Source organism: Tachysurus vachellii, chromosome 25 (assembly GCF_030014155.1).
Source record: "Tachysurus vachellii isolate PV-2020 chromosome 25, HZAU_Pvac_v1, whole genome shotgun sequence".
Lineage (NCBI taxonomy): Eukaryota > Metazoa > Chordata > Actinopteri > Siluriformes > Bagridae > Tachysurus > Tachysurus vachellii.
Genome location: NC_083484.1, coordinates 2,563,510 through 2,590,344, shown reverse-complemented (window position 1 = coordinate 2,590,344; position 26,835 = coordinate 2,563,510). Strand labels below are relative to the sequence as shown.

Below are 26,835 nucleotides of genomic sequence, written 5' to 3'. Positions count from 1 at the left end.
ACTACATTTCCCACAATGCATTGCTAGCACGCGACACGCCGCCTTAGAATTACTACTAAACAAAAGGAAAAAGAAAAGAAAAAAGGAAAACGAAAAACTAACAAAAAACACTAAAACAACTGGAAAGTGTCCATATGTTCTGACTCTAAGTTCACTGGGTTTCTTATTTTAAAATTATTAACAGCTTTAGTGAAGTCTGACACAATTTTATATTCTTATGATTGTATAGTTTAAATTCGGAGACTAAGACTCTATCTATCTATCTATCTATCTATCTATCTATCTATCTATCTATCTATCTATCGGTTCAATTCCCAACTTTATGACAAGGCTGTGGCGTCTTTTACTACAACGCCAATGAACTACATTTCCCATAATGCATTGCTAACACGCGACACGCCGCCTATAGTTTCTATGGTAACAGGCTTAAACAAAATAGACTCCTCAGACCGTAAACGTTTCAGAAGGTGAAGACATTTTTAAATCGTTTGAGTGTATTGTTTCTTAATTTTTTATTAGTGAATCGGGGTTATTTAACTAGTTTTAGCTTTTATTGTATTTTAAAAAATGATGAAAAGTGTAGGTTGCGTTACAGCTCCAGGGTTTCGGAATCAGAAAGAGGTTTAATGCCCAATATTTATAACTTATAAGTGATTTATTTTAGTGTCATGCGCTTTTAGTACACAGAGACAACAACACACAGACAATAAAAATAAGGTAAGAATAAAATATAAAAAAAATAAAAAATACACGTAAATAGCACATGTAAGTGTGGGGTTTTGAGTCTACAATAAAACTCAATCAGATCTTCAGCAAGTTGTGATTCACAACAGTGCTGAGGGATGGTGTCTTTTAGTTAGTGATGGCCTTTCCAGACTGCAGCTGAGACGTTAGACATGATCTGATCCTCCAACTTTTTGGCCCAGCTCTTGTTAGCCGCTCTAATCTCCTCATTCAGAGTGTTAATGGCCTGATTGTACAAGACCCTGTCTCCATTTCTGTAGACATCCTCTTTGGCCCGAAGACGGTGTCTGAGTTTTCCTGTAAACCATGGATTATCATTGTTGAATGTTAGATAACTTCTGGTAGGGATGCATATGTCCTCACAGAAACTGACATATGAAGTTAGAGTCTCAGTGATCTCGTTCAGATCATTATCAGCAGCTTCAAATACGCTCCAATCAGTAAAGTCAGTAAGGCTTGTAAAACCTGCTTTGTATCGTAGGTCCAACTCTTTAAAGTCTTTACTACAGGTTTAACAGACAAGTTTTTGACTGTAGGTTGGTATAAGATGAACCAGGCAGTGATCAGAGAGACCTGTCCCTGTAATCTGAACAGTGAGTTTTTGTAAAGCTAGGCTCACGTGCACTTGGAATGTAAAACACTCACAAGAATGGACAAGTGAGACTCCCATGGCGAGTAGAACGGCTTACAGTTAATGAAGAGTGCTTCTAGATCTGGACAACACATCTTTAACACTGTTATATCTATACACCATTGTGTTTCATTGATGTAGAAGCAGGTACCAGCCACCCAGAGAAAAAAAAAATTCGCCACTCATGATGGTGGTCGGCAATAGTGACCAGTAATAACCATAAGAACTGTGGCAAGTTTAAAAACGAGCTGTTCTATACAGCCGAGATGGTTTAACGCCGAACTTAAAACTTAAAAGCCTTTTTAACAGGCTGAAACTAAATAGACACCTCAAACTGTAACCATTTTTCAATGTTTTCTATCTTCATTTTTATTTGTGAATCAGTGTTACTTAGCTAATTTTGGATTTTATTGTATACAGGAAAGTTTCAATGGATAAAAATGATGAAAAGTGTAGGTTGTGTTTCTGAAACGCCAGGGTTTCAGAATCAGAATCAGAATCAGAAAGAAATGTATTGCCAAATATGCTTGCGCTTATAAGAAATTTATTTTAGTGTCATACGTTTCCAGTACACCGAGACAACAACACAAGGATTATAAAAATAAGGTATGAATAAAATATAAAAAATAAAAAATCCTTATATGTAAATACAAATAGATGCAAATAAATATAAGGTTGTTGCACATTGTTATTGTAAATTGGGGGAACATTTAACTGTTCATGAGGTTGGTTGCCTGGGGGAAGAAACTGTTCTTGTGCCTGGTTGTGCTGGTATTTGGGGCTCTGCCAGTTAATAAACATTGTGAGGGATCCAGAGTGATTTTCTGAGCCCTTTTCCTCATTCTGGATATATACAGTTCTTGAAGGATGGGCGGGGAACACCAATAATCCTTTCAGCAGTCCGAACCGTTCTCTGTAGTCTTCTGATGTCTGGATTTGTAGCTGAGCCAAACCAGACGGTTATTGATGTGCACAGAACAGACTTGATGAGGGCTGAGTAGAGCTGTTTCAGCAGCTCATGTAGCAGGTTAAACTTCCTCAACTGACTATGGAAGTACATCCTTTGTTGGGCCTTTTTTTTTTACATGATGTCAGTGTCCCACTTCAGGTCCTGGGAGATGGTAGAGCCCAGGAACTTGAATGCCTTCAGTGCAGCCACAGTGCTCTCCAGAGTGGGGGGGAGTTCGGGGGGGTTTCTCATGAAGTCCATTATCATCTCCACTGTTTTGAGCATATTGAGCTCCAAGTTGTTTTGACTAAACCACCTTTCATTGATGTAGGAGCATGTCCCGTCACCGCGGGAGTTCCCCGTTAAACAAATTTTTTAAAATTGTTTTTAAATTATTAACAGCTTTAGTGAAGTCTTAAATAATTCTTATGTTTGTGTAGTTTAAATTCAGAGACGATGGCCGATGCATTTACAAGCCCGGATTCAAACATCCCAAAGAACCTTCTGCAACTCTCGTATCCTGCAATTAAACAGCAGACCTGTCTGTCTGTCTGTGTGTCTGTCTGTCTGTCTGTATGTCTGTCTGTCTGTATGTCTGTCTGTATGTCTGTCTGTCTGTCTGTCTGTCTGTATGTCTGTCTGTCTGTCTGCATACATTACAATCCTGAGAATCAATCTTTAACCAATAGCCAGACATTCATTAGGTTATGACTGCAAGCGAAGAGGAAACCTGCAGCTGCTGGACAAGGACACGCTGGCTTTCGTGGCTGGAAACATGTTGGTCCTTCTAAACATGACCACCAAACAGCAGCGTTATATCCCCAGCTGCAGTGGAGGAGGCATCGGCGCCATTAAGGTAGTCTGACACACTGTGACCAGAATTTCTGCATTGTTTATAAAACAATAATGAAACATAATACAGCTAAATGATATCCATTTTGTGTTTGAGTATTTGATGAATCTTTAATCCAGACTCTCTTTCTGTCTGTGTCTGAAGCCTCATCCCAGTAGGAGATATTTTGCCATGGCAGAGAAAGGCAATCAGCCTGATATAATTATTTACGCATATCCATCACTGCAGCCCCATCGTAAGCTCAGAGGTATTGTCTAATATTTGAAACTACAAAACTGTAGATTATTTGACAAACATATTTTCAAACGTCTATAAAAAATAAATCAGTTCCACATGAAAATCTTCCCCTAAGGCAATGGCTTAAGGGTGATATGTAAAGCTCAGTGAGGGATTTAATACAGCTATTATAACTTAAGTTACTTTAAGTGAATAAGACACATTAATAAGTAAACAGTCTAATTGTTGACAAATTGCTGTGCTATAAGAGACACATACAGTTTGCTCATTGTTTATTTTCCTATAACAGCATGCCACTTTTATGCAAGACACTTAAAGGATTTTCACTCAGTGAAATTCAGTGAAATTCTTTTTTTTAAGAAAAAGTGTAAGATAAATGTAATGATTTCATTCACAAAAAAGAGCTTAATACATGTGTTTTGTGTGTTAATGATAGAAATACATCTGAAATGAGCATGTTTGTGCTTTTGTGTTGAACAGGAGGCACAGGTAAGGCATACAGCTGTGTGAACTTTAATCGTGACGGCACACTGCTGGCGAGCGTTGGAGGCGCTCCTGATTACATGCTGACGGTGTGGGACTGGAACCAGGAACAAGTGGTGCTGCACGGTAAAGCCTTCTCTCAGGATATCTACCGTGTCACATTTTCACCAGACAACCCGGACCAGCTCACCACCGCCGGCTCTGGACACATCAAGTCAGAGTTCATTCGTTACTGCAAACGTGCATGTATACACCTTTAATGCTAATACTCATGGTACGCTTGTATATTTAGTAGAATTCTGCTTGCTGGTTTGTAGGTTCTGGAAAATGGCCAAAACCTTCACCGGTCTGAAGCTGCAAGGCATGCTGGGAAGGTTTGGAAAGACCTCAACGACAGATATAGAAGGCCATGTTGAACTCCCTGATGGGAAGGTGTGTTTGATGACCACATGGATATGCTTACAAACACACACACACACACACACACACAAGAAGCATCCACCAAATACCTTGTCTTCCTGTTTCTCTTGCCATCAGGTGGTCTCAGGTTCAGAGTGGGGAAACATGCTATTATGGGATGGAGGTCTGATAAAGGTTGAGATCAGACGGAAAGCCGGGCGCACCTGTCACAAAGGGCCTATACAGCAGTTTGCACTGGATGAAGGAGAGCTGATAACTGTGGGGGCCGATGGAGCAGTCAGGGTGAGTTGCCTCTGCAGGGGCTGTTGATTCTGCCTCTGTCAACTTTAGAGAATAATCTAATCTAATTAGAGATGTGTACATGGGTCACATGATGGTTTAAATTCAGGTCTGATGCATGGGACAAATTGGACAGCGTCTAGGATTCAGAAGTTTGATCTTAAGTGCTTTATTCTGGAAATATCTTGACTAAAAGAAAAAAGTCTATTAGTTAGTGCAAGAGTTGCCTTTTTTAAGCAGATGACCTACATTTTTTAAATTCCAGATTACTGCAATATTTGACCATTTTATATATTTATTTAATTTTGTTATTTTGTACACTTTTCTTTTTGTTATTGATTATAAATCCAGTGCATATATCCACTATAAATTTTATGCGTACATGAATTTCGGCATTGTAATAGTTTTCTTTATATGTGTGTTTAAGAGTAATGTGAAAAATACAGTTAGCAATATGTCTGTTGTAGTGCTGGGATTTGGAAACCATCGATGCGGCAGACTGTGTGGACGACAGTGGGCTGTTCGAGATGGAGCCCATGAACGAACTGATCGTAGGCCGCAATGTGAGCCTTTTGTCCATGGTCAGGAGCACCGTCCCAGATTCCACTTTCTGGTTTGCACAGGTCTACACACTTTAAACTCACACTATAACTTCATACAAATTCAACACGCATGATGATATGTTATGACACAGCCTAGCTGGATTAACTCTAGCTGTTTTGCTGCTTTAAAGTTTTTGTTTGTTAAACGTTTGTTTCTTTTCAGGATTCTAATGGAGGAATCTGGAAACTGGACTTGTCATTCTTCAATACAGTGAGTTTTTATTATAAATGAGTACAGAGCTCAAGGGTGTAGAAAAGAGGTGAAAAGGAAAGGGCAGGCGGGTTGGCGTGGGTGGAGAAAAGTGTCAGGATTGACAGAAGAGTGTCAGCAAGAATCGAGGGAAAGGTGTAGAAGACAGTAGTGAGAGCAGCTCTGCTGTTTGGGTTAAAGACTGTAGCAGTGATAAAAAGACATGAGGCAGAGATGGAGGTAGCAGAGATGAGAATGTTGAGGTTCTCTTTAGGAGTGACGAGGATGGACAGGATTAGGGACGAGCACATCAGGGGGACAGCTCAGGTTGGCTGTTATGGGGACAAGGACAGAGAGGCTAGATTGACATGGTTTGGACATGTACAGAGGAGGGAGATGTTATAATGGTAGAAGGATTTTGGAGATGGAGCTGCCAGGTAAGAGGTCAAAGCTAACGGTAAAAGCTGAAAGTGGAAGAAGAAGTACAGAGCTCAATATTTACAGACCTTTTCTTCAGTGTGTTTGTGTGTGTGTGTGTGTGTATGTGTGTGTGTGCGCTCCAAACGAGTCAAAAGGCAACAAATGTAAACACGTCTATTTACTCACTCTCTCACTCATCTTCTACCGCTTATCCGAACTACCTCGGGTCACGGGGAGCCTGTGCCTATCTCAGGCGTCACTGGGCATCAAGGCAGGATACACCCTGGACGGAGTGCCAACCCATCGCAGGGCACACACACACTCTCATTCACTCACACACTACAGACAATTTTCCAGAGATGTCAATCAACCTACCATGAATGTCTTTGGACCAGGGGAGGAAACCGGAGTACCCAGAGGAAACCCCCAAGGCACGGGGAGAACATGCAAACTCCACACACACAAGGAGGAGGCGGGAATCGAACCCCCAACCCTAGAGGTGTGAGGCGAACGTGCTAACCACTAAGCCACCGTGCCCTCCATTTAATTGTAACAAGTACTTTTTTTCCAGTTATTCACTCAGTCTACCAGACACCTGTGTTTTTTTGTTGCTCAAGTGGTTTTGCAAAACAGCATGATAATCGATGCTAACCCTAGCAGGCTAATTTTAGCAGGCTAATTATAATATTTTTTTCAGAATGGAGGTGAGCTGTTGTTTGGACACTCATGCCCTAAAGTCTCTACATACAGTATGTCTATTGCAATCAGATTTTATCAGACTGGATTGGTGCAATTCTGTGTGTGTGTGTGTGTGTGTGTGTGTGTGTTTGCAGAGCCTAGATCCTGAGTGTCTTTTCTCATTTCACGCTGGTGCAATCAAGGGAATGGATGTGTCTGGATTCAGTCACCTGATGGCCACCACTGCATTAGACCGTAAGAGTCATTTTGTTACGATCTTGTTAATGGCTTTTGTTAGTATTGTTAAAGGCTGTCAGTACGCACACAAAATCTCTTCTTTGTGGCAGGTTCAGTAAGGATTTTTGACTTCCTTTCCAACACGCAGCTCACAGTCAGCCATTACAGACAGGGAGGAAGCGCTCTCACCTGGGCCCCTCGTACGGTGTGTTCCTTTTGTGTTCCATGTCTTTTGATTTTTTAGCTAGAATTACTTTTACTATGGGAAGAAAAATAGAAGACATCTATTAAAATAATATATTTGGAATTGAAATTTGGCGTCCTAGTGCTTGAGGATCCTCCTGTACATTTAGGATTAAGAGAAATGTTTAAATGGGATATTTCAACATCAACATGTTCTGTGTACTTGGTCTCTCTCTCTTTCTCTCTCTCTAGTTGTCTGGTGGTGAGGGTCTCCTTGTGGTGGGCTTTGAGGATGGCGTTGTGCGTCTGTTGGAGCTCTATAAACTTCAGAGCCAAGATGCATTTTCCAGACACAGTGTCTCAGAGCTTCATCTCAAACAGGCTTTCAAACCCCATAATTCATCTGTGACAGCCATCTCTTACAAGCACAATGGGATGATCATGGCTACCGGGGTATGTGTGTTACTGTGAGGTTGTATGTGTGTGTGTGCATGTGGTGTGTGGTGTCGACTTTAAATACTGAGTCCTATAGCTGTGTGTGTGTGTATGTGTGTATTTCTCAATTGTGTGTCTCTCTTAACTGTGTGTGTATGTGCCTCTGTCTCATTTGTGATTCTTTTACTTGTGTGTGTCCATCTCACTGCATGTGTGTCTGACTCTTGCTTTTTCTCACTGTGACTCACTTTCCGTCTCTCTCTCTCTGCAGAGTTTGGATGGCACAGTGTTCTTTTTCTCAGTGGGGGACAAATATGAGCCAATCGGTTTTGTGAAAGTTCCAGGACCGGTGCAGGATCTGCAGTGGGCTCCTCAGTCACATGTGAGTTGTGTAAATAAGTTTATCACATGGTAATTATACGTTTTGTTGGTATGCTGTTAGGAAATGTGTGTTTGTTTGTTTGATTGATCCAGGACAGAAACACTCTGTTAGTTGTATGTCAGATGGCTCATGTCGTGGAGGTCGAAGCTCCTGACACACTTGCTCCCACTACAGGAAACACATACCATCTGCAGGACCTTCCCATCAGGCACTTCTGCTTTCACAGCATCAAATCACGCATTAAGGTCAGCAGCAGGCCTGAGGAACTAAAGTGCACACAACATTCTTTATACATGAATTATAATAAAGTGATATAAGTGTATAAGTGTAATTCCTGTATATATATGTGTGTGTGTGTGTGTGTGTGTGTGTGTGTGTGTGTGTGTGTGTGTGTGTTTTGACTCAGAGGGACACAGAGTTATCCCAAAGACAGGCCATGAAGGAGAAGAAAAAGAAAGAGGTTCAGGATAAGGAAAAAACTCCTACAGGGGAAGAGGGAGAGGAAGAGAAAGACAAAGAGAAAGACAAAGAGGAAGATGATGAGCTACCACCACTCTTTATCCCCAGTCCCCCCAGTCCTGTTCACTGCGCTTTCTACTCTACTGAGCCTGGAGCATTCTGGCTTTCTGTGGTACAAACACACAAACATTCACAAAATGCACACACACAATTCACAAAATGCACAGCTTTTCCTACCTTTTAAAGCACATCCTATATTCTCTCTCTCTCTCTCTCTCTCTCTCTCTCTCTCTCTCTCTCTCTCTCTCTCTCTCTCACTCTCTCTCTCTCTCCCTCTCTCGCTCTCTTTCTCTTTTTCTCACAGGGAGGCTATGACGCTGGGTATCTGTATCACTGTAAGTTCTCAGAGCAGCAGTCTACAGACTTGTCAGAAAGCAAAGATGAGCCATTTGCTTATGTCCCAGTCCAAGATGCCGATCAAAACGCCATCCTCACTGTCTGCTTCTGGTACACACACTCACACACACATACTCACACACACACACACACACACACTCTCACACACACTCTCACACACACACTCACACACTCACACACACATACTCACACACACACACACACACTCTCACACACACTCTCACACACACACTCACACACTCACACACACATACTCACACACACACACACTCTCACACACACTCTCACACACACTCTCACACACACACACACTCACACACACATACACACACTCTCACACACTCTCTCACACACACACTCACTCACACACACACACACACTCACACACACACTCACTCTCACACACACACACACTCACTCACACACACTCACACACACTCACTCACACACACTCACTCACACACACTCACTCACACACACTCACACACACATACACACACACTAACACACATACACACACACTCACACACTCTCTTACACACACACTCACACACACACACACACACACACACACACACACACAGAATTTGTTTTCTTGTGTTTGCATCTTGTCTTCTGTCCCCCCAGTGACGTGAGGCAGCTGCTTCTGTGTGGGATGGAGGACGGCAGTATCCGAGCATATCCTCTGGAGACTGGGGAACTGCAGCCAATGCACATGCAGGCATACTGGGCACTCGGCGTTCATGATGGCCGGTGTGGAAGCCTCCAGCAGCTCCGTGTCAGCCATGACAGCTGCTTTGTGCTGAGCACCGGCGCTGATGGAAGCATTTTCTCCTTCAGGCTGCTGAAGACGGAAGAGATGGAGCTATTACCTGAGAAGGGACACGCCAAACTGCCCTCGCTACATCTCGACCTGGACACAGAGCCTGCACCTCTTGATATAGATGACCCTGCTGCTGACAGGTGTGTGTGTGTGGAAATGATAGCAGACACAAACTCTATACATAGATTAGTTCTTACACTTTTTTGCAGCAGAATTATTAGAATTGATTCAAACTTTCTACTCAAACTGCTGGAGAAACTTCCTACCTTTCCTCCACCTCAAAGCAAAACATCACAAGGAGTAATAGTATTTAAGTGAAACATATTTATTACAAATATAAAAGAATTTAAAATCTACAAATTTTCAACCCTTTTAGACCTTCAAAGTATAACTATACCAAATTCTTCGAGAAATTACAAATAAATTGTGTGTGTGTGTGTGTGTGTGTGTGTTTAGTATAGAGACAGCTAAACAGAAGCAGGAGTTTAATCGCAGACTTCAGGCAGCTGAATTGAGTAAGCAGGAGCGCCGTAAGAGGATCGGTGAGTTGCGAATCCAATTCAAAGCCCTGAAGGAGCTTAACCAGAGTCTGCCGGAACATGTCCGCCTGAAGCCCTCGGTAACACAGCCCTTGTTTCATTCTTAAATAGATGCGTATTTACTTTTACCAGGAACATTATTCTCCCAGCTTGCATTCAAGTGTGCTATAATGCTGCAAGTAGCAGTACGAAGGATGTGACAATATGACTTGTGTTTTAGGAGATGGAGTTCGATCCCCGTTTCCGTTTAGAAATAGAGAGAAGGAACGCAGAGAAATTGGCAGAAGTGAGGAGAGAATTAGCCTGGGAGTCGGAGAAACAACGTATCGGCCTGCAGAAACTCAAGGAGAGGTGCTGTCACTCCATTTTCTCACACACTCTTAAGATTTGAAATAGTCCAGCGAAGTTGATTTCTCATTCTCTCTCCATTCCTCTCTCCATCCACAGGTTTGTAGACTCAGTCGTGTGTGAACTAGTGACAGTGTGTGCGATCGGGAGTGATCGCAAGGTTTCCACCTACATGTTGGAAGCTCCACCCAAAAAACCAGAACAGATGAAGGAACAGGAACAAACCGTGCAACATGAAAGCCCAGCCTCGCCGGAGGAGCATGACCTTAAGGAACAGAAAGACACTCATGCTGATGTCATCACTGTTCAGAAAACCGGTGTGTAATTGTGCTGTATGTTGGTGTGTGTACACCGTGTAAAATTTTTTTAACAGCAAATTAAAGAGTAAAACACTTGGGCATGTGATAGTTATGGAAAATGAATCACTGGGGTTGTGTAATGGAGTAAAGTTATCAGTGACTTTATTATAAATGTGATAAACAGCTCCCTCTCCAGCCTCACTGTCTAGTCTTAAACTTGATAAGTAAATATGCCTTGTCAAGATGAGGCTAATCAGTACTGCAGATGATTGTGTAATGTGTGTTATACTTCTCTAGAAGTATCAGAAGAAGCTTTACCTTCCCCAGCAGTGGTAAGGCGGCGAGTGCCACCGGGAGCCGGTGGCAAGCTGGCGACCAGACAAGCTGAGAGACTGCAAAAGGCATTCGAGAAAGCGGAGAAAGCCCGTGCCAAGATAGAAAAGAGGCAAAGAGAGTGGGATGAACTGTGAGTCTCGACTTTTACACATAGTCTAACATCAGCAGTAAAATCCCGAATGACTTCTAGTCATAGAGAAGGATCATTTAAAAGGATCATATTTTTCCAATTTCAGCTATGCTACCAAACCCAGCGAGGACTACGAGGATCCAGAAGACCTCCGTGCAATCCAGTTGGCCAAAGAGAACATTGGTGACTTTAAACTGAAAACGGCGAAGGACTATACAGTGCCAAAGCACATGAGGATGAATGTGGAGAAGAAGACAGCTCAGTTGGTTAAGCTCCAGGAGCAGGTATGCAAACTCTAAAACCAGAGATGAAGTTTAACATATGTTTATGTTGCTGAACTGTTGTGCAGGATGTAGTCTTTACTTGGTCCGATATCCTCATTTAAATAAATGGCTTTCAATTCAATTCAATTCAATTCAATTTTATTTATAAAGCACATTAAAAATCAGCCTGAGCTGGCCAAAGTGCTGTACATAGAGTTAAAAGAAAAGGAAAAAAAAAAAAAACAAAAACAAAAAAAACATAAATATAAAAGAACATGTACAAATTACCAACAATTAAAAGCACAGGAAAAGAGGTATGTTTTTAACATGGATTTAAATTCAGCAAACAAAGAAGCAGTTCTGATTGGTGGTGGCAAGCTATTCCACAGCTTAGGGCCCGCTACTGTGAAAGCTTGGTCTCCCCTGCGTTGCAGACGAGATCGTGGTACCAACAAAAGATGACCATTTTGGGATCTAAGTGATCTCGAAGGATTGTACATAATCAAATCAGGATAGATATTTGGGAGCTAAATTATTGAGAGCTTTGAAAACGAATAACCGAATCTTGTAGTCGATAAGGTATCGGACTGGCAGAAAGTGCAAAGAAAGATTGGTGTAATATGGTCTCATTTGCGGCTACCTGTGAGTAGACGGGCTGACGCATTTGAAGACGAGAGATGGAAGAGAGAGGTAACCCAGAGTACAAAGAATCACAGCAGTCAAGTCGAGTTGAGATAAAAGCATCGATAACTGTTTCAAAACTTTTCCTGCTTAAGAAAGTTTTGACTTTAGCTAACCTGCGAATATGATAAAAACTGGTACTAACTATGGTGTTGACTTGTTTGTCTAATTTAAGGCCATCATCTAGGTGAAATCCTAGATCTTTAGCATCAGAAGTAAGATAAGGAGTAAGAGTACCAAGGTTAATAGCATCTTCATCTAGGTGCTCTTTTGGCCCAAATTGAATGATTTGGGTTTTGTCATCGTTAAGTATCATAAAATTATTTGTAAGCCATAATTTGAGTTCATGTAGGCAAGCCTCCAATCTCTTGTATGACGAGTTATCTTTACGTTTAATAGGTATATAAAGTTGTGTGTCGTCCGCATAGCAGTGATACGACACCCCAAATTTATGCATAATTGATCCCAGAAGTAACATACAGTATTCAGCGAAAATAATACCAGTGCTAAGATCGACCCTTGGGGTACACCACAGGTGAAGTGAGCCACCGAGGATGAATGGACACCTAAATTGACTGAAATCTTTCATGACCCACTTTGGTGCAAAAATAGCTGTGCACAAGCATGTTCTTACATTTCAAAAACAGCCTGAAAAAGCAAAAAAGGGCATCTAATCTAGTGTGTGTGTGTGTGTGTGTGTGTGTGTGATCTAATCCAGATTTTCCAGAGGAAAAACCAGATGAATGAGCGTGTATTGGCCTTGCGAGACTCAAAGGTAGCTCTCATTTCCCAGTTCCGCTCCCTCAAGCACCAGCTGCTGGCTGTCCAGAAACTCCTCCCCCCAGAGAAGCACCGCCCACCACCCACCACACCCACTATGAGCCTAGAGGAGACTCCTGAGAAGGCACTGCAGTACAACCGTAAAACACTGGAAAGCTACGCCGTAGCACGGGACAAATTGAACAACTGGGACAACAAGCAGGAGAAGCCTAAGAGTGTGCTGGATTTGATGCAACAGAACGGGTACCAGGACACAGGTTCAGATGAAGAACACACAGAGGAGGAAGACATACACACAGAGGAGGTGCACATACTCCCCACGGAGAGCCTCAGTGAGTCTGAGCAGGAGATAGAGGATAGTCGCAATCTTTATCTGCAAGACAAACTGATAAAACAGGTGTGTCTGTCTATGTGTATGAGGTAAGGATAAATAGTGGCTTAGTTTTCCAGATGTAGTTAGTGACTCTCTCACTTCTTTTCTGATGGAGATGGAGGAGGCCGTGTCTGATTTCGATGCTAAGCTGAGTGACCTACGTTTTGACAAGAGCGCAATGGACGTGCAGATGAAGCAGGCTGACCTCCGACACGTTACACTGTCCCAAGAGCTCCTGCTGCTTAAAGAGTTTGAGAAGAGAGAGCTTCTGCTAGAGGAGAGGCGAAACATCTACGTGCAGGAGGAGAGAGAACTCAGGGTGTGTGTGTGTTTATGTGTTATGTCTGCCTGTCTCTGTCTATATGTCTGTATTTGTTTGTATTTATGTGCTTGAGACTGTTTGTGTTTGTTAATGTGTGTGTGTGTATTACACTTGTTTTTCTTGCTTTTGTATTCGTATAGACCAGTTATAGATAACTTTGTGTGTGTGTATGTGTGTTTAGTCAAAGCTGGAGGAGTGTAAGTGCCAGCTGGAGGTAAAGAGAAGAGACATAGCAAAGCTGCATGAGAGTGAGAAAGTGCTCGTGTCAACGTTCCAGGCTTCGCTTGGAGAAGACAACAAGTTTGCAGATTTCCTCACCAAAGTCTTTAAGAAGAAGGTCAAACGAGTAAAGAAGAAAGAGACGCCTGGCAGCGATGGTGTGTTCTGCATATGTGTGTGTGTGTGTATGTGTGTGTTTATTGCTGTTTGTGCTTATCATGTTGTTGTGTCAGATGAAGAAGAGGAGAGTGAGGAAGACTCTGATGAAGAGTCAGACTGGGACAATGAGGAGGATGATGAAGGATTGGATGGAGCTGCTGGCTTTGACGATAGCGTCTGTCCTCCAAGTAAGTTGACATGAACATCATAAGAGAGCCTTGTATAAATTATTACAAAAGCGAACAAATTAGAAGTTCTTTAGAAGCTCAGGACTGAAAAAATACACCATGTCCCTGTAGGTTTGGGGAAACGACGTCTTATTGGATTTGATTACTTTTTTCAACATATAAGAATTCCTTTATATATATATATATATATATATATATATATATATATATATATATATATATATATATGTGTGTGTGTGTGTGTGTGTGTGTGTAAGCCTGTGACCCGGAGCTTTTCAAGAACGCTTTAAGTTTGAGGGAACATCGTCTGGATTTGGAGGAGCGTTTGCATGAGGAAAAGATTATAGCAGACAACATGAAGAAGGAGTATGACTCACTGACCAAGAAAGTAAGAGAATTCCAGCAGTTCTTTATTTCATGATTTACTCCAGATTATTAGCTGCATCTATAACGCTGAATTCAGCTTCATTTTTAAAGTGGAAATCAGAGCACGGAATGACTTGTACAGAACCTGTGCATGCACAGATGCACAGTTAAAGCCACATTGTTTTTACATCCTTCCCTGTACTCCTAGTTGAGAAGAATAGCCCAGGTAGAAATTATGATCTTAAGTCAAATGCAGCGGATGTGCACCAATATATGTGTGTGTGTGTGTGTGTGTGTGTGTTGTGTGTTTGTTTCCTGTATCAGGAAAAGATCGTGCAGAACAACCTGAAAGCAGCAGAGGGCGACCTGGAGCTCTTATACCGAGAGAAGCAGCAGAAAATCAATGAGCTTTATGTAGTTGTACCTCTGAGATTAAACCAGGTGCGCACGTGTGTGTGTTTGTGTGTTGGAGTGACTGTATACTGTAGGCCTGTTCCTGCATCCTAAAACCTATCTCTATCTCAGATTATGCATCTGGATAATCCAGAGATGCTCGCCGACCCGAACAAGTTGCTGGTGATAAACGCATCAACTGTGAAGGGACTGCAAGGGCGCATTAAGGAGTTGGAGCAGGAGAATAACGCTCAGAAGGAATTAAACAGACAAGCACGTCAACGACATCGTCAGCTCCGAAACGAAGTCAGAAATATGGAGGCCAATTGTCAGGGTAAGTTTCTGTTCACTGAATTGTGCTGCTGGGAGGAGTCCGGTGAGCTGGTGAAAAGCATGTGTTGTGTTTATTTGTGAATGTAGAGTTAAAGGCAGAGAACGAGGCGATGATGTTGAAGAAGTTTGGGAAGCTGGTGGATTTAAAGGCTCTGCAGACTCTGAGCGGCAACCGGAAGCTGGAAGAGATGAAATATGAGAATCAAGTGCAAGAGGCTAAGAATAGGAAGGAGCGCAGGATGATGATGGTACACACACACATGCATGAATACAAATTATGAACAAGGATTCAAAGCTGGTTCAACAACATAAGTTGCTTCGTACCTCAAACATTGTAAAATGAAGCTATATTTATCTTTAACTGGATAAATGTGTTGAGGATAAAGATGTTGCTTAGTTCTTATTAAAAAAGTATGTGTGTGTTTTAGGCAGAAATTGACGCTGCCAAGCAGGAGCTGACCAAACTGACCATGGAGCACACAGCACAACTGCACAGATACAACAGCCTGCTGAATGAGAAAAAGATGCTGGAGGACAATATCGAAAAAAGTTTTAAGAAGATGGTACTATACATGTTCACTACATAGAGGATAATGCAATATAAATTGAATACAGTGACACATCTAAGTTTTTACACCTGATCACTTCATGCGTTTTCTGTGATTGGATAGCTATCCGATGGTAAAAAGACCAGGTCCAAATGCCCTCCAAAACGTTTTCGAGACGGATATAAATCCGATTGTACAAACCCCTTCAGGAGGTGGTCTGGGACGCGTTTCAGGTGAAACTGGACAGGTGTAAATGAATGTGGTTGTTCAAGCCACATACATCAGCGCTATACTCCTCCCAAACATAAGTACGTCACTCGCAAGTGACTCACGAGTCGTGCATCGCACCAGAAACAAATAACATGGACGACACGCAGGGTTGGAGCACTCGCGAAACACAGGCACTTATTGCTCTTTGGAGCGATGAAAGCGTCCAACGAAAGCTTTGTAAAACATACAGAAACAAAAGTATGTTTGAAGAAATATCGCAGAAAATGAACGAGCAAGGTTACACTAGGACATGGGTCTTAAAATGTACTGCATTCTGAAAACCGCATACACCAAAGCGTGTTCCATTTCAATTACCCCGGAAATGAGGTAAAATATATTTGCATTTTGGGGGGAGTAGAAAGATCGGATTGATATCCGATTCGCCAAGACGCATTTATGTGGCCTAATGTAAATGGAACAGTTTTCACAAATCAGATAGCTATCGGATCAGAGACAACACATGAAGTCACCAGGTGTAAAAAGGCCCAAACACACGAGAGGCATTCGTCTCCGTCATCCACTTCTAATTCGATCATCTGGGACAGATATTACTGCCTGGTGTGAACATAACAATTTTCATTTGAATTTCATTGCTCATGTGTGTGTGTGTGTGTGTGTGTGTGTGTGTGTGTGTGTGTGTGTGTGTGTGTTTGCGCGTGTGTTTGTGTGTATTAGAGTTTTAATTTCATTCCCTCCCGGGGCCGTGACGAAGAGGACATCAAAAGGCTCCAGCTGCACGTCCAGAAACAGGCAGAGAAAATTAATTGTATGAAGGAGGAGATCAGCAACATGGCTCGCAAATGTGGCCATGTTCTACCCCCGAGTGTGCCACAATTACCCCCCATCAACAGAAGAAAAACCCTTCAGTGTAAGCCTACTAAAAAATAAACACGTTTGTGTCTCTGTCTGACTTAAAAGGCCACGACAGCATATTTTTGTATGCTAATCTCGATCCACTGTGAGCCATGTATTTATATATTATATATAATATTTATATCTTCATTTATGAAAAACTCTAAGATCAATAAAGTTTCCATGTGACAAAAATAAAACCACTGGACAAAAGCTGCATCATTACAATAACAGCACTTTAGTAGATAATGTGATCAAGTGAGCAGGTTCCAGTGATGGCTGCTGGTGATATTTGATGGGATGGTGAAAGTTATGAGTTTTTGTCAGGGTGGGGATATGGACTCAAACGCAGTGCACAGATGACTAAAGGCAGAACTGGAGACCTCGATCTGAGACAATGTCTTTGGGCAGGCCATGAAGTCAAAACACATGCTGGAGGTGGAGTTGGGCATTCTCTTTGGCTGTGGGGAGCTTGGGTAAGGGGATAAAGTGTGCCATCTTGGAGAACCGGTCCATAACAGAGAGGATATCGGTTTGGAACCGGTAACAACGTCAATGGCAATGTCGGACCTGGGGCGTCTAGGAATGGGGAGAGGGTAAAGGTGCCCAGCAGGTCAAGTCTTGGAGTTCTTGTGTTGGGTACAGGTGGTGCATGCCCCCAATTCATGGATGTTCCTACAGAACGTAGGTAACTAGAAACGCTGTTGCAAAATAGACAGAGTTCGGAACATTCCTGGGTGACAGAACAGGAGCGAACTGTGACACCATTCGTGCACATGGGTGAACCCGGTTGTTCTTGGCTGATCTTTATGATAGGACTGCCCCACCCCCTGGTTGGAAGCATCAATTTGTACGATAAACTGGTTGGCTGAGTCAGGAAAGGACAGGATACAAGTAGAGATGAAGAGTTCCTTGAGCTTACTAAAGGCTGCTCAGCCTTGGGCTCCCAGGAAAACGTTCATTAGGTAGAGGTGAGCCAGTGAAGGAGGGCGGCCGCCACGCTGAAGCCTCGGATGAACCTCCGGAAAAAGTTGGCAAAACCCAGGAACTTCTGAAGCTCCTTGCATTACCAGGGCACGGACACTCCCTGACAGCTGTGATCCATCCGAATGTTGCCTACAGAAAAGACGAAACTCAGGAAGGTAGTCTCAGTGACATGAAATTCACACTTCTCTGCCATAATTAACAGATGATTCTCTAGAAGGTGACGAAGCACTGCGGAAAAAATAAGAATGTTGTCGAGATAAACAAAAACATCTCAAAGGCCGATAAGTGGCAACGGGTAATGATTCTTGATGGTTATAGGGTTAAGGGACCGGTAGTCAATGCTGGGTCAAAGGGTCCTTCTTACTGATAAAACAAAACTGAAAAAGAAGGGAAGTTCCACTGTATTTTTATTTTCTTTGCTTTTAGGTAAGAACAGTTACCTAACTATTAGATGACTTTTTGGTTTATTATTTTGGCCTGGGCCCACCCTGAAGAGAAGACATTGTACCGTTGTTTGTATATACTGTTTGTCTCTGAAAATATACCAACACACTTACCTAGAAATTCCTTTTTGTGTCTTTTCTTTTGCGAATATATAAAGGTATCAAATCACTGAATCCTGAGCTATAACTCTGTGCAGCCCAAAACTAGACTGGGGTGTAACATTAGTCAGAGCTGAATGAGTGTAAGTGTCAGCTGGAGGTAAAGAGAAGAGACATAGCAAAGCTGCACGAGGGTGAGAAAGTGCTCATTTCCACGTTCCAGGCTTCGCTTTGGAGAAGACAACAAGTTTGCAGATTTCCTCAACTGAGTCTTTAAGAAGAAGGTCAAACGAGTAAAGAAGAAAGAGACGCCTGGCAACGATGCTGTGTTCTATATAAATGTGTTGAGGATAAAGATGTTGCTCAGTTTTTATAAAAAAAAAAAAAAGCATATGTGTGTGTTTTAGGCAAACATTTACGCTGCCAAGCAGGAACTGACCAAACTGACCATGGAGCACACAACACAAATGCACAGATACAACAGCCAGATTAATTTTAAAAAAAATGCTGGAGGACAAAATCAAAAAAAGTTTTAAGAAGATGGTCCCAAACGTGTTCACTTCATAGAGGATCATGCAATATAAATTTAATACAGTGACACATCAAACACACAAGAGGCATTCGTCTGTCATCCACTTCTGATTCGATCATCTGGGACAGATATTACTGACTGGTGTGAACATAATTTTATTTTGAATTTCATTGCTCGAGTGTGTGAAATGCACTTTAGAGCATTTCTCACTGATGGTGATTTTAGAATCTCTACATCCTTAGCCACGTTGTGCAAGACACTGCAAGACCAAGACTCTTCCCCTATATGATAGCTGGGGTAGCAGCCATTTCCAGTGAGACAAGTGAGCACACTAAATCCATCAGGCCCTCCAAATTCTGTCTCCCATACTCACTCTAACCCCTAAATACTTAAACCCAGATCTTCCCTGATGTAAATTACCTGGGAGTGTTGGACTATTGTGGTTTAAACCACAATACAGGGCCATACTTTTATCCCTATTTACTTTGGCAAATGAGGCTTTGCCATAACTTATTAAAATACCTGAACATCTTTTATATTCTTTAAAACAACAGTGATATCATCTGCATATGCTGACTTTTTTTCTGACACTTTTACAGAGCCATTAGGAATTGAACCATTAATTTTTCTCCTAGTTTACATAGGAGAGGTTCAATGGCCAAGCTGTTAAGCTGGCCTGAAAGTGGGCACCCTACGGCTTGTTTATTTGTGTTGCTGTATTGTCCACTGTATCACTACTGTCATTATGATGAGATGATTCGCTTCCAGTTGCATTAACAGTTGCTCATTGTCCTCCATATATGAACCTTCTCCGTGACTCGCACAGAAAGAGATCTCCAAAACGTGATAAAACATGTTTAAGGGCGGCGTTTTTTGCGATCTAACGGGTTACTTCAAACAGAACTTCCGTATTTTTTGCCATAATGCTTTAGTTCTTTAATAATAGGGTCATTTGAAATGTAAGGCAGCACGCTGTAAATTTTTCTCCCACCACACCGGTCTCAGGCACACACCTGCATCCATTACGCAGCGTTGTAACCTCTGGAGAGCGGTTTAAAGTGTTCAATTATTTCTTAAAAATCTTACAATTCTGTCCAAAGAAGTAAGGAAAGAAACTGAAAATAAACTAAAATTTTCGCGCTCAATCTAACAAACACTCACCACTTGCCCCACCACACTGTGCAGAGAGAGAGAGTGAGGGAGAGAGAGAGAGATGGGGTTTTAGGATGTAGGAACAGACCTAGAGTATACAGTCACTCCAACACACACACATACACCTGGTGTAAGCAGATAAATAGGGGATTAAATAACAATCTCCAGCAGCTTGCGAGCGCTCTTCTGTGGTGTCTTTTCCACCTTCACCTCATGGTAGTTATCCAGAGAGAGCAAACCTGCAGCCAGGACGCAGTCTAACAGCGGCGGGAAGTTCTACAGAGACGCCACCAGGAGCTGCTGAGATCCCAACACAGAGCCTTCACCGACTGCCCGTGTCCTGGTCCTGAGATCAAACATCGAGTAAAAGTTACACACTGCATTGAAGAGACCGAATGCTTACCAAACATTAATCTATCAGAAAAGCTAAAAGTGTGTATACATTTTCTCAGGTTTGGTTTAGTGTACGCACTTAAATCAGGGCCCGAATGAGGGTGGGACACCATCGTCAGACCTCAAGGTCATCTACACGGCTCAACTTCTTAAAGGCCAAAGAGCTGCAATATAATGGCGTTATTTTGTGTGTTATGTGTGTGCAGCTCCATGTCTGTCTGGATTTCCTCCTTGTTACATCCAGGGTGTATTCCCACTTCATGAGCAGTATTCATAGTATACTCTTCCTCTTCTCTCTCTCTGTCTTTTTTTTTTTTAATTATTGTATGAATAACAAATGATAACAGCAAAATACAATACCATATCAAATTTTAGAACACTAACATAACATAAATGAAAAAAAAGAAAAACAAATTAAAAAAAAATAAATAAATAAAATTCACAAATAAGGGGTATCGAGCAAAACAATTAACACAGAAGAGGAATTAACAGCCTTGTAAAAGTCTACAGTTTTGATAGCTTATCGGCTTGTTAGTCCTTTTAAAGTTTCAAAATAGGTTTTCATTTCCAGCTTAAAATGGAAAATGTTTGGTTTCTTTCCAGACCACTTACATTTATGGATATGAAACTTTCCAACTAAAATAAACAGATTTAAAATAAAAATATGACATTTCACCATTTTACTTTCCTCATTAAAAAACATCTTTTTTCTGTATTAATTTTTACATCAATCCAAAAAACCTAATAGTGGGAACTATTACGCTTTGTCTTTGTCTTTTGTAGTTAGATCTTCACCGAATTCAAGCTTCTTGGTTTTAAGAAATTCCGAAGCCTTTGCACATCTTTCACCGATCTGGATAGGAATCTTGTTATCACCGGTCGAGTTTTTCCATTCTTTCTGTCCAATCCTATAGCTCACATCAATTTAGAATCGAAGGTCTTCCTCGGCATCTCTTGTAACTGCTTCACATATGTCTATCATACGCTGTTTCACATCCTCTCCTTCCTGTTCCAATAAACCATACAATCTCAGATTCCATCTCATGTGATAGCGTTCCATTTCGTTCGACCTTTCTTCCGGACCATCTATTCTTTTCTGATGTTTTTCCATCTATTCTTTTCTCATGTTCTTCACTGGTCATTTTGATTGTTGTTGTTTCTGCTTTCAAATCATGGACTTCCTTGGAAAGAAATTCTGATGGTGTCGGCGTGTTTCTTTATCAAGCTTGCCAGATTGTCTGTGTTTTCCTGTACTTTTTGGGCCAAAAGTCTCACAATATTATCTTGCAGCTCTGAGAGTGTAGGTTCTACTTTTCCTTTTCGCTGACTGGAGTCATGGAGTTGAGTCTGGAAGAGAAGCTGACATTGAACTCATATATAAATGTATTTCACTCGCTTTAATCACTTCCTCTGTAGACTCCTTATCAGATAAAACAACCTTTTTGTCGTCTTATCTTGGTCTCTAGGTCTTTTGTCTGACATCTTTAAATCCACCCTCACAGCTTCGATCCGACTGTCGCCAACCTGCTTAACTTTTTAGTCGTTAAACTGACAAAAAGACGATGTCAATAAGTGTCGGATATCACTGTTTTAATAAACAAAGCGTAGTAAAGTCTTTGCAAATGTTTGCTTTGATCAGTTTTTCATTTTAAGGCAAGAAAATCATATTTTAATCCTTAGCCTCGATAATCACCAACCGCTCTTGCCGGCATTTTTGGCGCCGCCGCCGCCGCCGCCGCCTCTCTCTCTCTCTCTCTCTCTCTCTCTCTCTCTATGCACTCTCATACCCAACATGCATCATCACATGCCACATAACTTAATAAAACTTACAAACAAAATACAAATTCTTTTAAAATAATTTTTACCAGCATATTTAAAGTATTTATACAAAAAGCATTTAACAAATAATTCATTTTAATTACAGTTACCCTAACTCAAATAAAGATATCACATGACCTTGTTACATCACTCATTGCTGACCATTAACTTATAAAACTATTTATATTTAACTCAAACAATTTGTTTATGCATCAACCCAAAACAAACAAACACCAATGAATTTATCCGGGTTACACCAGAATAAAACGATTAATGAAGAATGACTGAATATTTGACCACATCAATAAATTAATAAAAAGAAACTTCTGTAAATCTGTAACACAATAAAAATCTCAAGAGGATGAAAATCTTTTGTCCTCACTGTAAATCATATAACGATGCTATGTCGCTGCACGTGCACATTAATATTCAATACTAAATAATTTACATATATGCAAATGTATGAGCACGCGCCCCAATCCACCTCATTCCGGGTCACTACATGTCAAACTTAGATGCTAAGAAAAACAATTATGACAACTTCATACCGTTATAGGTTGGTAACAAGGTTTCAGTTCGGTCTTTTATTGTGTCTAGGGTTTCATATGTTTTCTGCACAATTGTAAAGTCGAGTCTATGATAATTAAAATCTCTGTTTTACATAAAGACACGTTAGTATTCAATGTGTTACTTTACCCGTGATATGGTTTTGTTTCATTACATTTTGTTGAAATAAATGTTTGTATAGATGTTCATGGATTCTTACGATATATACACGACATCTTAAGTTTTACAAAAGACGTCTAAAACCCTTGAACACGTGACTTTTCCCTTGATATATGTTTAATTCGATATATGTTATTCTGTATGATTGTACAGGGATTGTTGTACAATTCTTAAATTACGGAAAGTGACAAAAGTTTCACAAAGACATTAATTAACAACATGTAAACTGTAAATACGACACGTGGGCTTTTGCCTGGACATGTTGGTTTAGACCGGTGACGAATAGCCAGCTTGCACTCATAGAGTCGTGGACTGGACTCTGTACAGGGAAGGAAAAATGGAGGTTTGTTATATTTTTGAGCTTTTGTGTGAGTGGTGATGGTGGCTCTACATTTCACACCAGCTCTATAGTATACAGTGTGAAATTCCTCTGTAAATTCATGTTAGCTGCAGACACGTTGCTGTGAAGCGAGTATGTTGTTTATCATCGTGCATCAATCAAATATTTGGGAAAACCAAATATTGGGTAAGTTCTGAAATTTCATAAAGCCCCAAAAAAATATGAATATGGTGCCATCTGAGCTCCGGAATATCATGCCATATGTTTTGGACAGGTGATTTATATTGAGGAAAAATTGTTGACTGTTTACTGTATGTTTTGCTTTCAGCAAACTCAGAAAAGTCAATTTGATGTCTATATATTAACTTAAAAAAAGCTAACACACCACAAAAAAGTCTGATGCAATTTTTTTCTTTTGATGAAAGCATCACTTTGCACAGTGCATCATTAATTATTATAATCACGATTATTATATTTTGTTGTGTTGCTCGTGTCCGGTGCAATAATAATAAATAATAGTGCCTCAGATCTGAACATGTGGAAATAATCTAAAAAATCTAGAAAATCATCTATAGTGATTGCTGTTTCGTTCATCACGTTTGTGTGTGTAATCTTATTCTGGGTGCAGCGAATAATGTAAAACACAAATTCTTATGTTTAGACTTGTTTGTTTTATCATCAAATGAGTGAAAGTAATGTGAATGCAAATATGAATATTTGGTTTGCAAATGGAATTTTTCAAGTGTGATTGCGTGAGTGAATGAGAGTGTGTGTGTGTGCCCTGCGATGGGTTGGCACTCCGTCCAGGGTGTATCCTGCCTTGATGCCCGATGACTCCTGAGATAGGCACAGGCTCCCCGTGACCCGAGCTAGTTCGGATAAGCGGTAGAAAATGAATGAATGAATGAATGTTGGTCATAATTTGGCCTTGGTTGCCTATTATGTTTTTTCTTATTAGAAATGTGATCATTATCATCACTGATACGTCGTTAAATAGATGCGCATTTACTTTTACCAGGAACATTATTCTCCTAGCATGAATTGAAGTGTGCTACAACGCTGCAAGCAGCAGTACGAAAGATGTGACAATATTCAGACAGAGAACACACAGAGGAAGAAGACATACACACAGAGGAGGTGCACATACTCTCCACGGAGAGCCTCAGCTGATAAAACAGGTGTGTCTGTCTATGTGTATGAGGTAAGGATAAATAGTGGCTTAGTTTTCCAGATGTAGTTAGTGACTCTCTCACTCCCTTTCTGATGGAGATGGAGGAGGCCGTGTCTGTTTCGATGCTAAGCTGAGTGACCTACGTTTTGACAAGAGCGCGATGGACGTGCAGATGAATCAGGCTGACCTCCTTGCCGCCGCCCCCAAACACACACACACACACACACACACACACCTGCCTTACCGGGAGCCGCCCCCCAGGGGTGTGTGTGGGGGGGACTTTTGGCCTTGTGCTTTCGTTTATGTTCTGTGTCATGTGTCTGCCCCGCCCTTGTCTCTTCCTCCCTCTGCACACCTGTTCCTGATGTGTTCATTGTCTTGTGTATTTTACCATGCCGCATTGCCTATGGCGGCACGGAATCCTCGTCTCATGTCGTCCTTTGTCGTATTGTGTCTTGTCTGGTTTCGTCTGTGTTCCTGTGTTGTGTTTTTCAAGTTATTAAATCAGTTTATTTTTACGCTAGCCTGCATTTGGGTTTGTTTTTATCACCGCATCCCTGACACATCCACTTCAGTTTCTATCACCTGGGAGAGATATTACTGCCTGGTGTGAACATAAAATGCCTGGTGTGATCATTTGAATTTCATTGCTCATGTGTGTGTGTCAGAGGTGGGGGACTCGAGTCAAGTCATCTGACTCGAGTCACAATTTTCAGGACTTGCCACTTACATGATTAAAGTATGATTTTTTTTTTTTTTTCTTATTAGAAATGTGATCATTATCATCACTGATACATCTTGTAAATAGATGTATTGGGGAATTTGGCTATAACAGTGATGTAGCCTGAATTTTAATGTTGAGGAGCATCTTAAAACGAGCCGCTCTATATTATATGCAGGCTAAAATGTCTATATTACATGTAGGCTATAATGTCTATATTACATGTAGGCTATAATGTCTATATTATATGCAGGCTATAATGTCTATATTACATGCAGGCTATAATGTCTATATTACATGTTGGCTATAATGCCTATATTACATGCAGGCTATAATGTCTATATTACATGCAGGCTATAATGTCTATATTACAGGCAGGCTATAATGTCTATATTAAATGTGAGCATTTCCCAGTGTTTGTGTGGACTGTGTGTAGAAACTGAAAAGCAGTGCACCAGGTGTGTCTCAATTAGGACACTTGTATAGCAGTACAGGTCATAAATCCGCCCTCTAGATGGAAACGACTGGGACTTGAGTCATAATAAAATAATATATTACACTTTCAATACAATTTTCAGAGCTATGGTTTTGGTCATTTAAGGTAGCTGTTATCATGCTGATATACGTTCAATTGTTGATTGTTGGCTTTTGTGATGAGTTTTAGTTTTTGATTTTAGCTAGTAATTTGATGCTTTTTTTCTCAATAACAAATGATAACACAGAACAAAATACAATGTCATATTCACATCTTAGAATATTAACATAACATAAAGGAGAGAAAGAAAAAAAACAAATAAGGGGTATCAAGCAATATTAAATAATTAAATTAGAGAAGAGGAATTAACAGCCTTGTAAAAGTCTATAGTTTTGATAGCTTTTTGTCTCGTAAATCCTTTTAAAGTTTCAAAATAAAATTTCATTACCAGCTTAAAATGGAAAATGTTTGGTTTCTTTTCAGACCACTCACATTTATAGATATGAAATTTTTCAACTAAAATAAGCAGATTTAAAATAAAAATATGACATTTCACCATTTTGCTTTCCTCATAAAAAATATAACATCTTTAATGTATATTAATTTTTGTCCTGCAAAATGATTCAAACAAATGTTTAACATCAATTAAAAAAAACAACTAGTGTGCACACAATCAAAAAAAAGTGCACAGCAGCTTCTGTATTTATATTACAGAATGCACAAGAATCTTAAATATCATTTTTATATTTTTGTAGAAAATGGTTTGTTGGATAAATTAGGTGTATAGTTTTTAAATATACTTCAGGTGCAAGTTATGAGTTTTACAGAACAATACATTCTAAAGGTTCAGGATGACTACTGTAGGGCATGCTTTGTGTGTGTGTGTGTGTGTGTGTAAAAGAGAGAGAGAAGCAGAGAGACTTCCTTAAGAGACCTTATAGAATTAGACTTCTTTCCCCAGTGAGAACTTGTCGGATTATTAGGAACAGCAGGTGAAAAACTGTATTAAAAAAAAAAAAGACACACAAAAGAATTGTTCTTTGCTTTTTTTTTTTTAACTCGATTAAGGGCTCAGATCAGCCTTGACAAGATTACAGACGAGGGAGGTCTTTGGTTCACTTCAACGATTTAAGGAGCACTTGAGTTTACTCGACCTA

General features: G+C 40.7%; 1 protein-coding gene across 1 annotated transcript; it reads left to right on the top strand.

The window, feature by feature from the left end:
* Positions 1-2,780: 2,780 nt before the first annotated feature.
* LOC132839920 (cilia- and flagella-associated protein 44) lies at positions 2,781-17,026 on the top strand. The gene is made up of 31 exons (XM_060861134.1): positions 2,781-2,839; positions 3,018-3,180; positions 3,322-3,424; positions 3,895-4,111; positions 4,215-4,329; positions 4,435-4,599; positions 5,064-5,219; positions 5,362-5,409; positions 6,642-6,741; positions 6,834-6,928; positions 7,159-7,359; positions 7,613-7,723; positions 7,816-7,968; positions 8,130-8,354; positions 8,547-8,689; positions 9,227-9,562; positions 9,879-10,041; positions 10,182-10,312; positions 10,409-10,626; positions 10,915-11,074; positions 11,181-11,358; positions 12,737-13,195; positions 13,287-13,490; positions 13,675-13,870; positions 13,946-14,059; positions 14,317-14,447; positions 14,750-14,866; positions 14,951-15,152; positions 15,239-15,399; positions 15,580-15,714; positions 16,645-17,026. The coding sequence occupies exons 1-31, from the start codon at positions 2,781-2,783 to the stop codon at positions 16,855-16,857; spliced, it is 5,172 nt and encodes a 1,723-aa protein (XP_060717117.1). The 3' UTR covers positions 16,858-17,026.
* Positions 17,027-26,835: the final 9,809 nt, after the last annotated feature.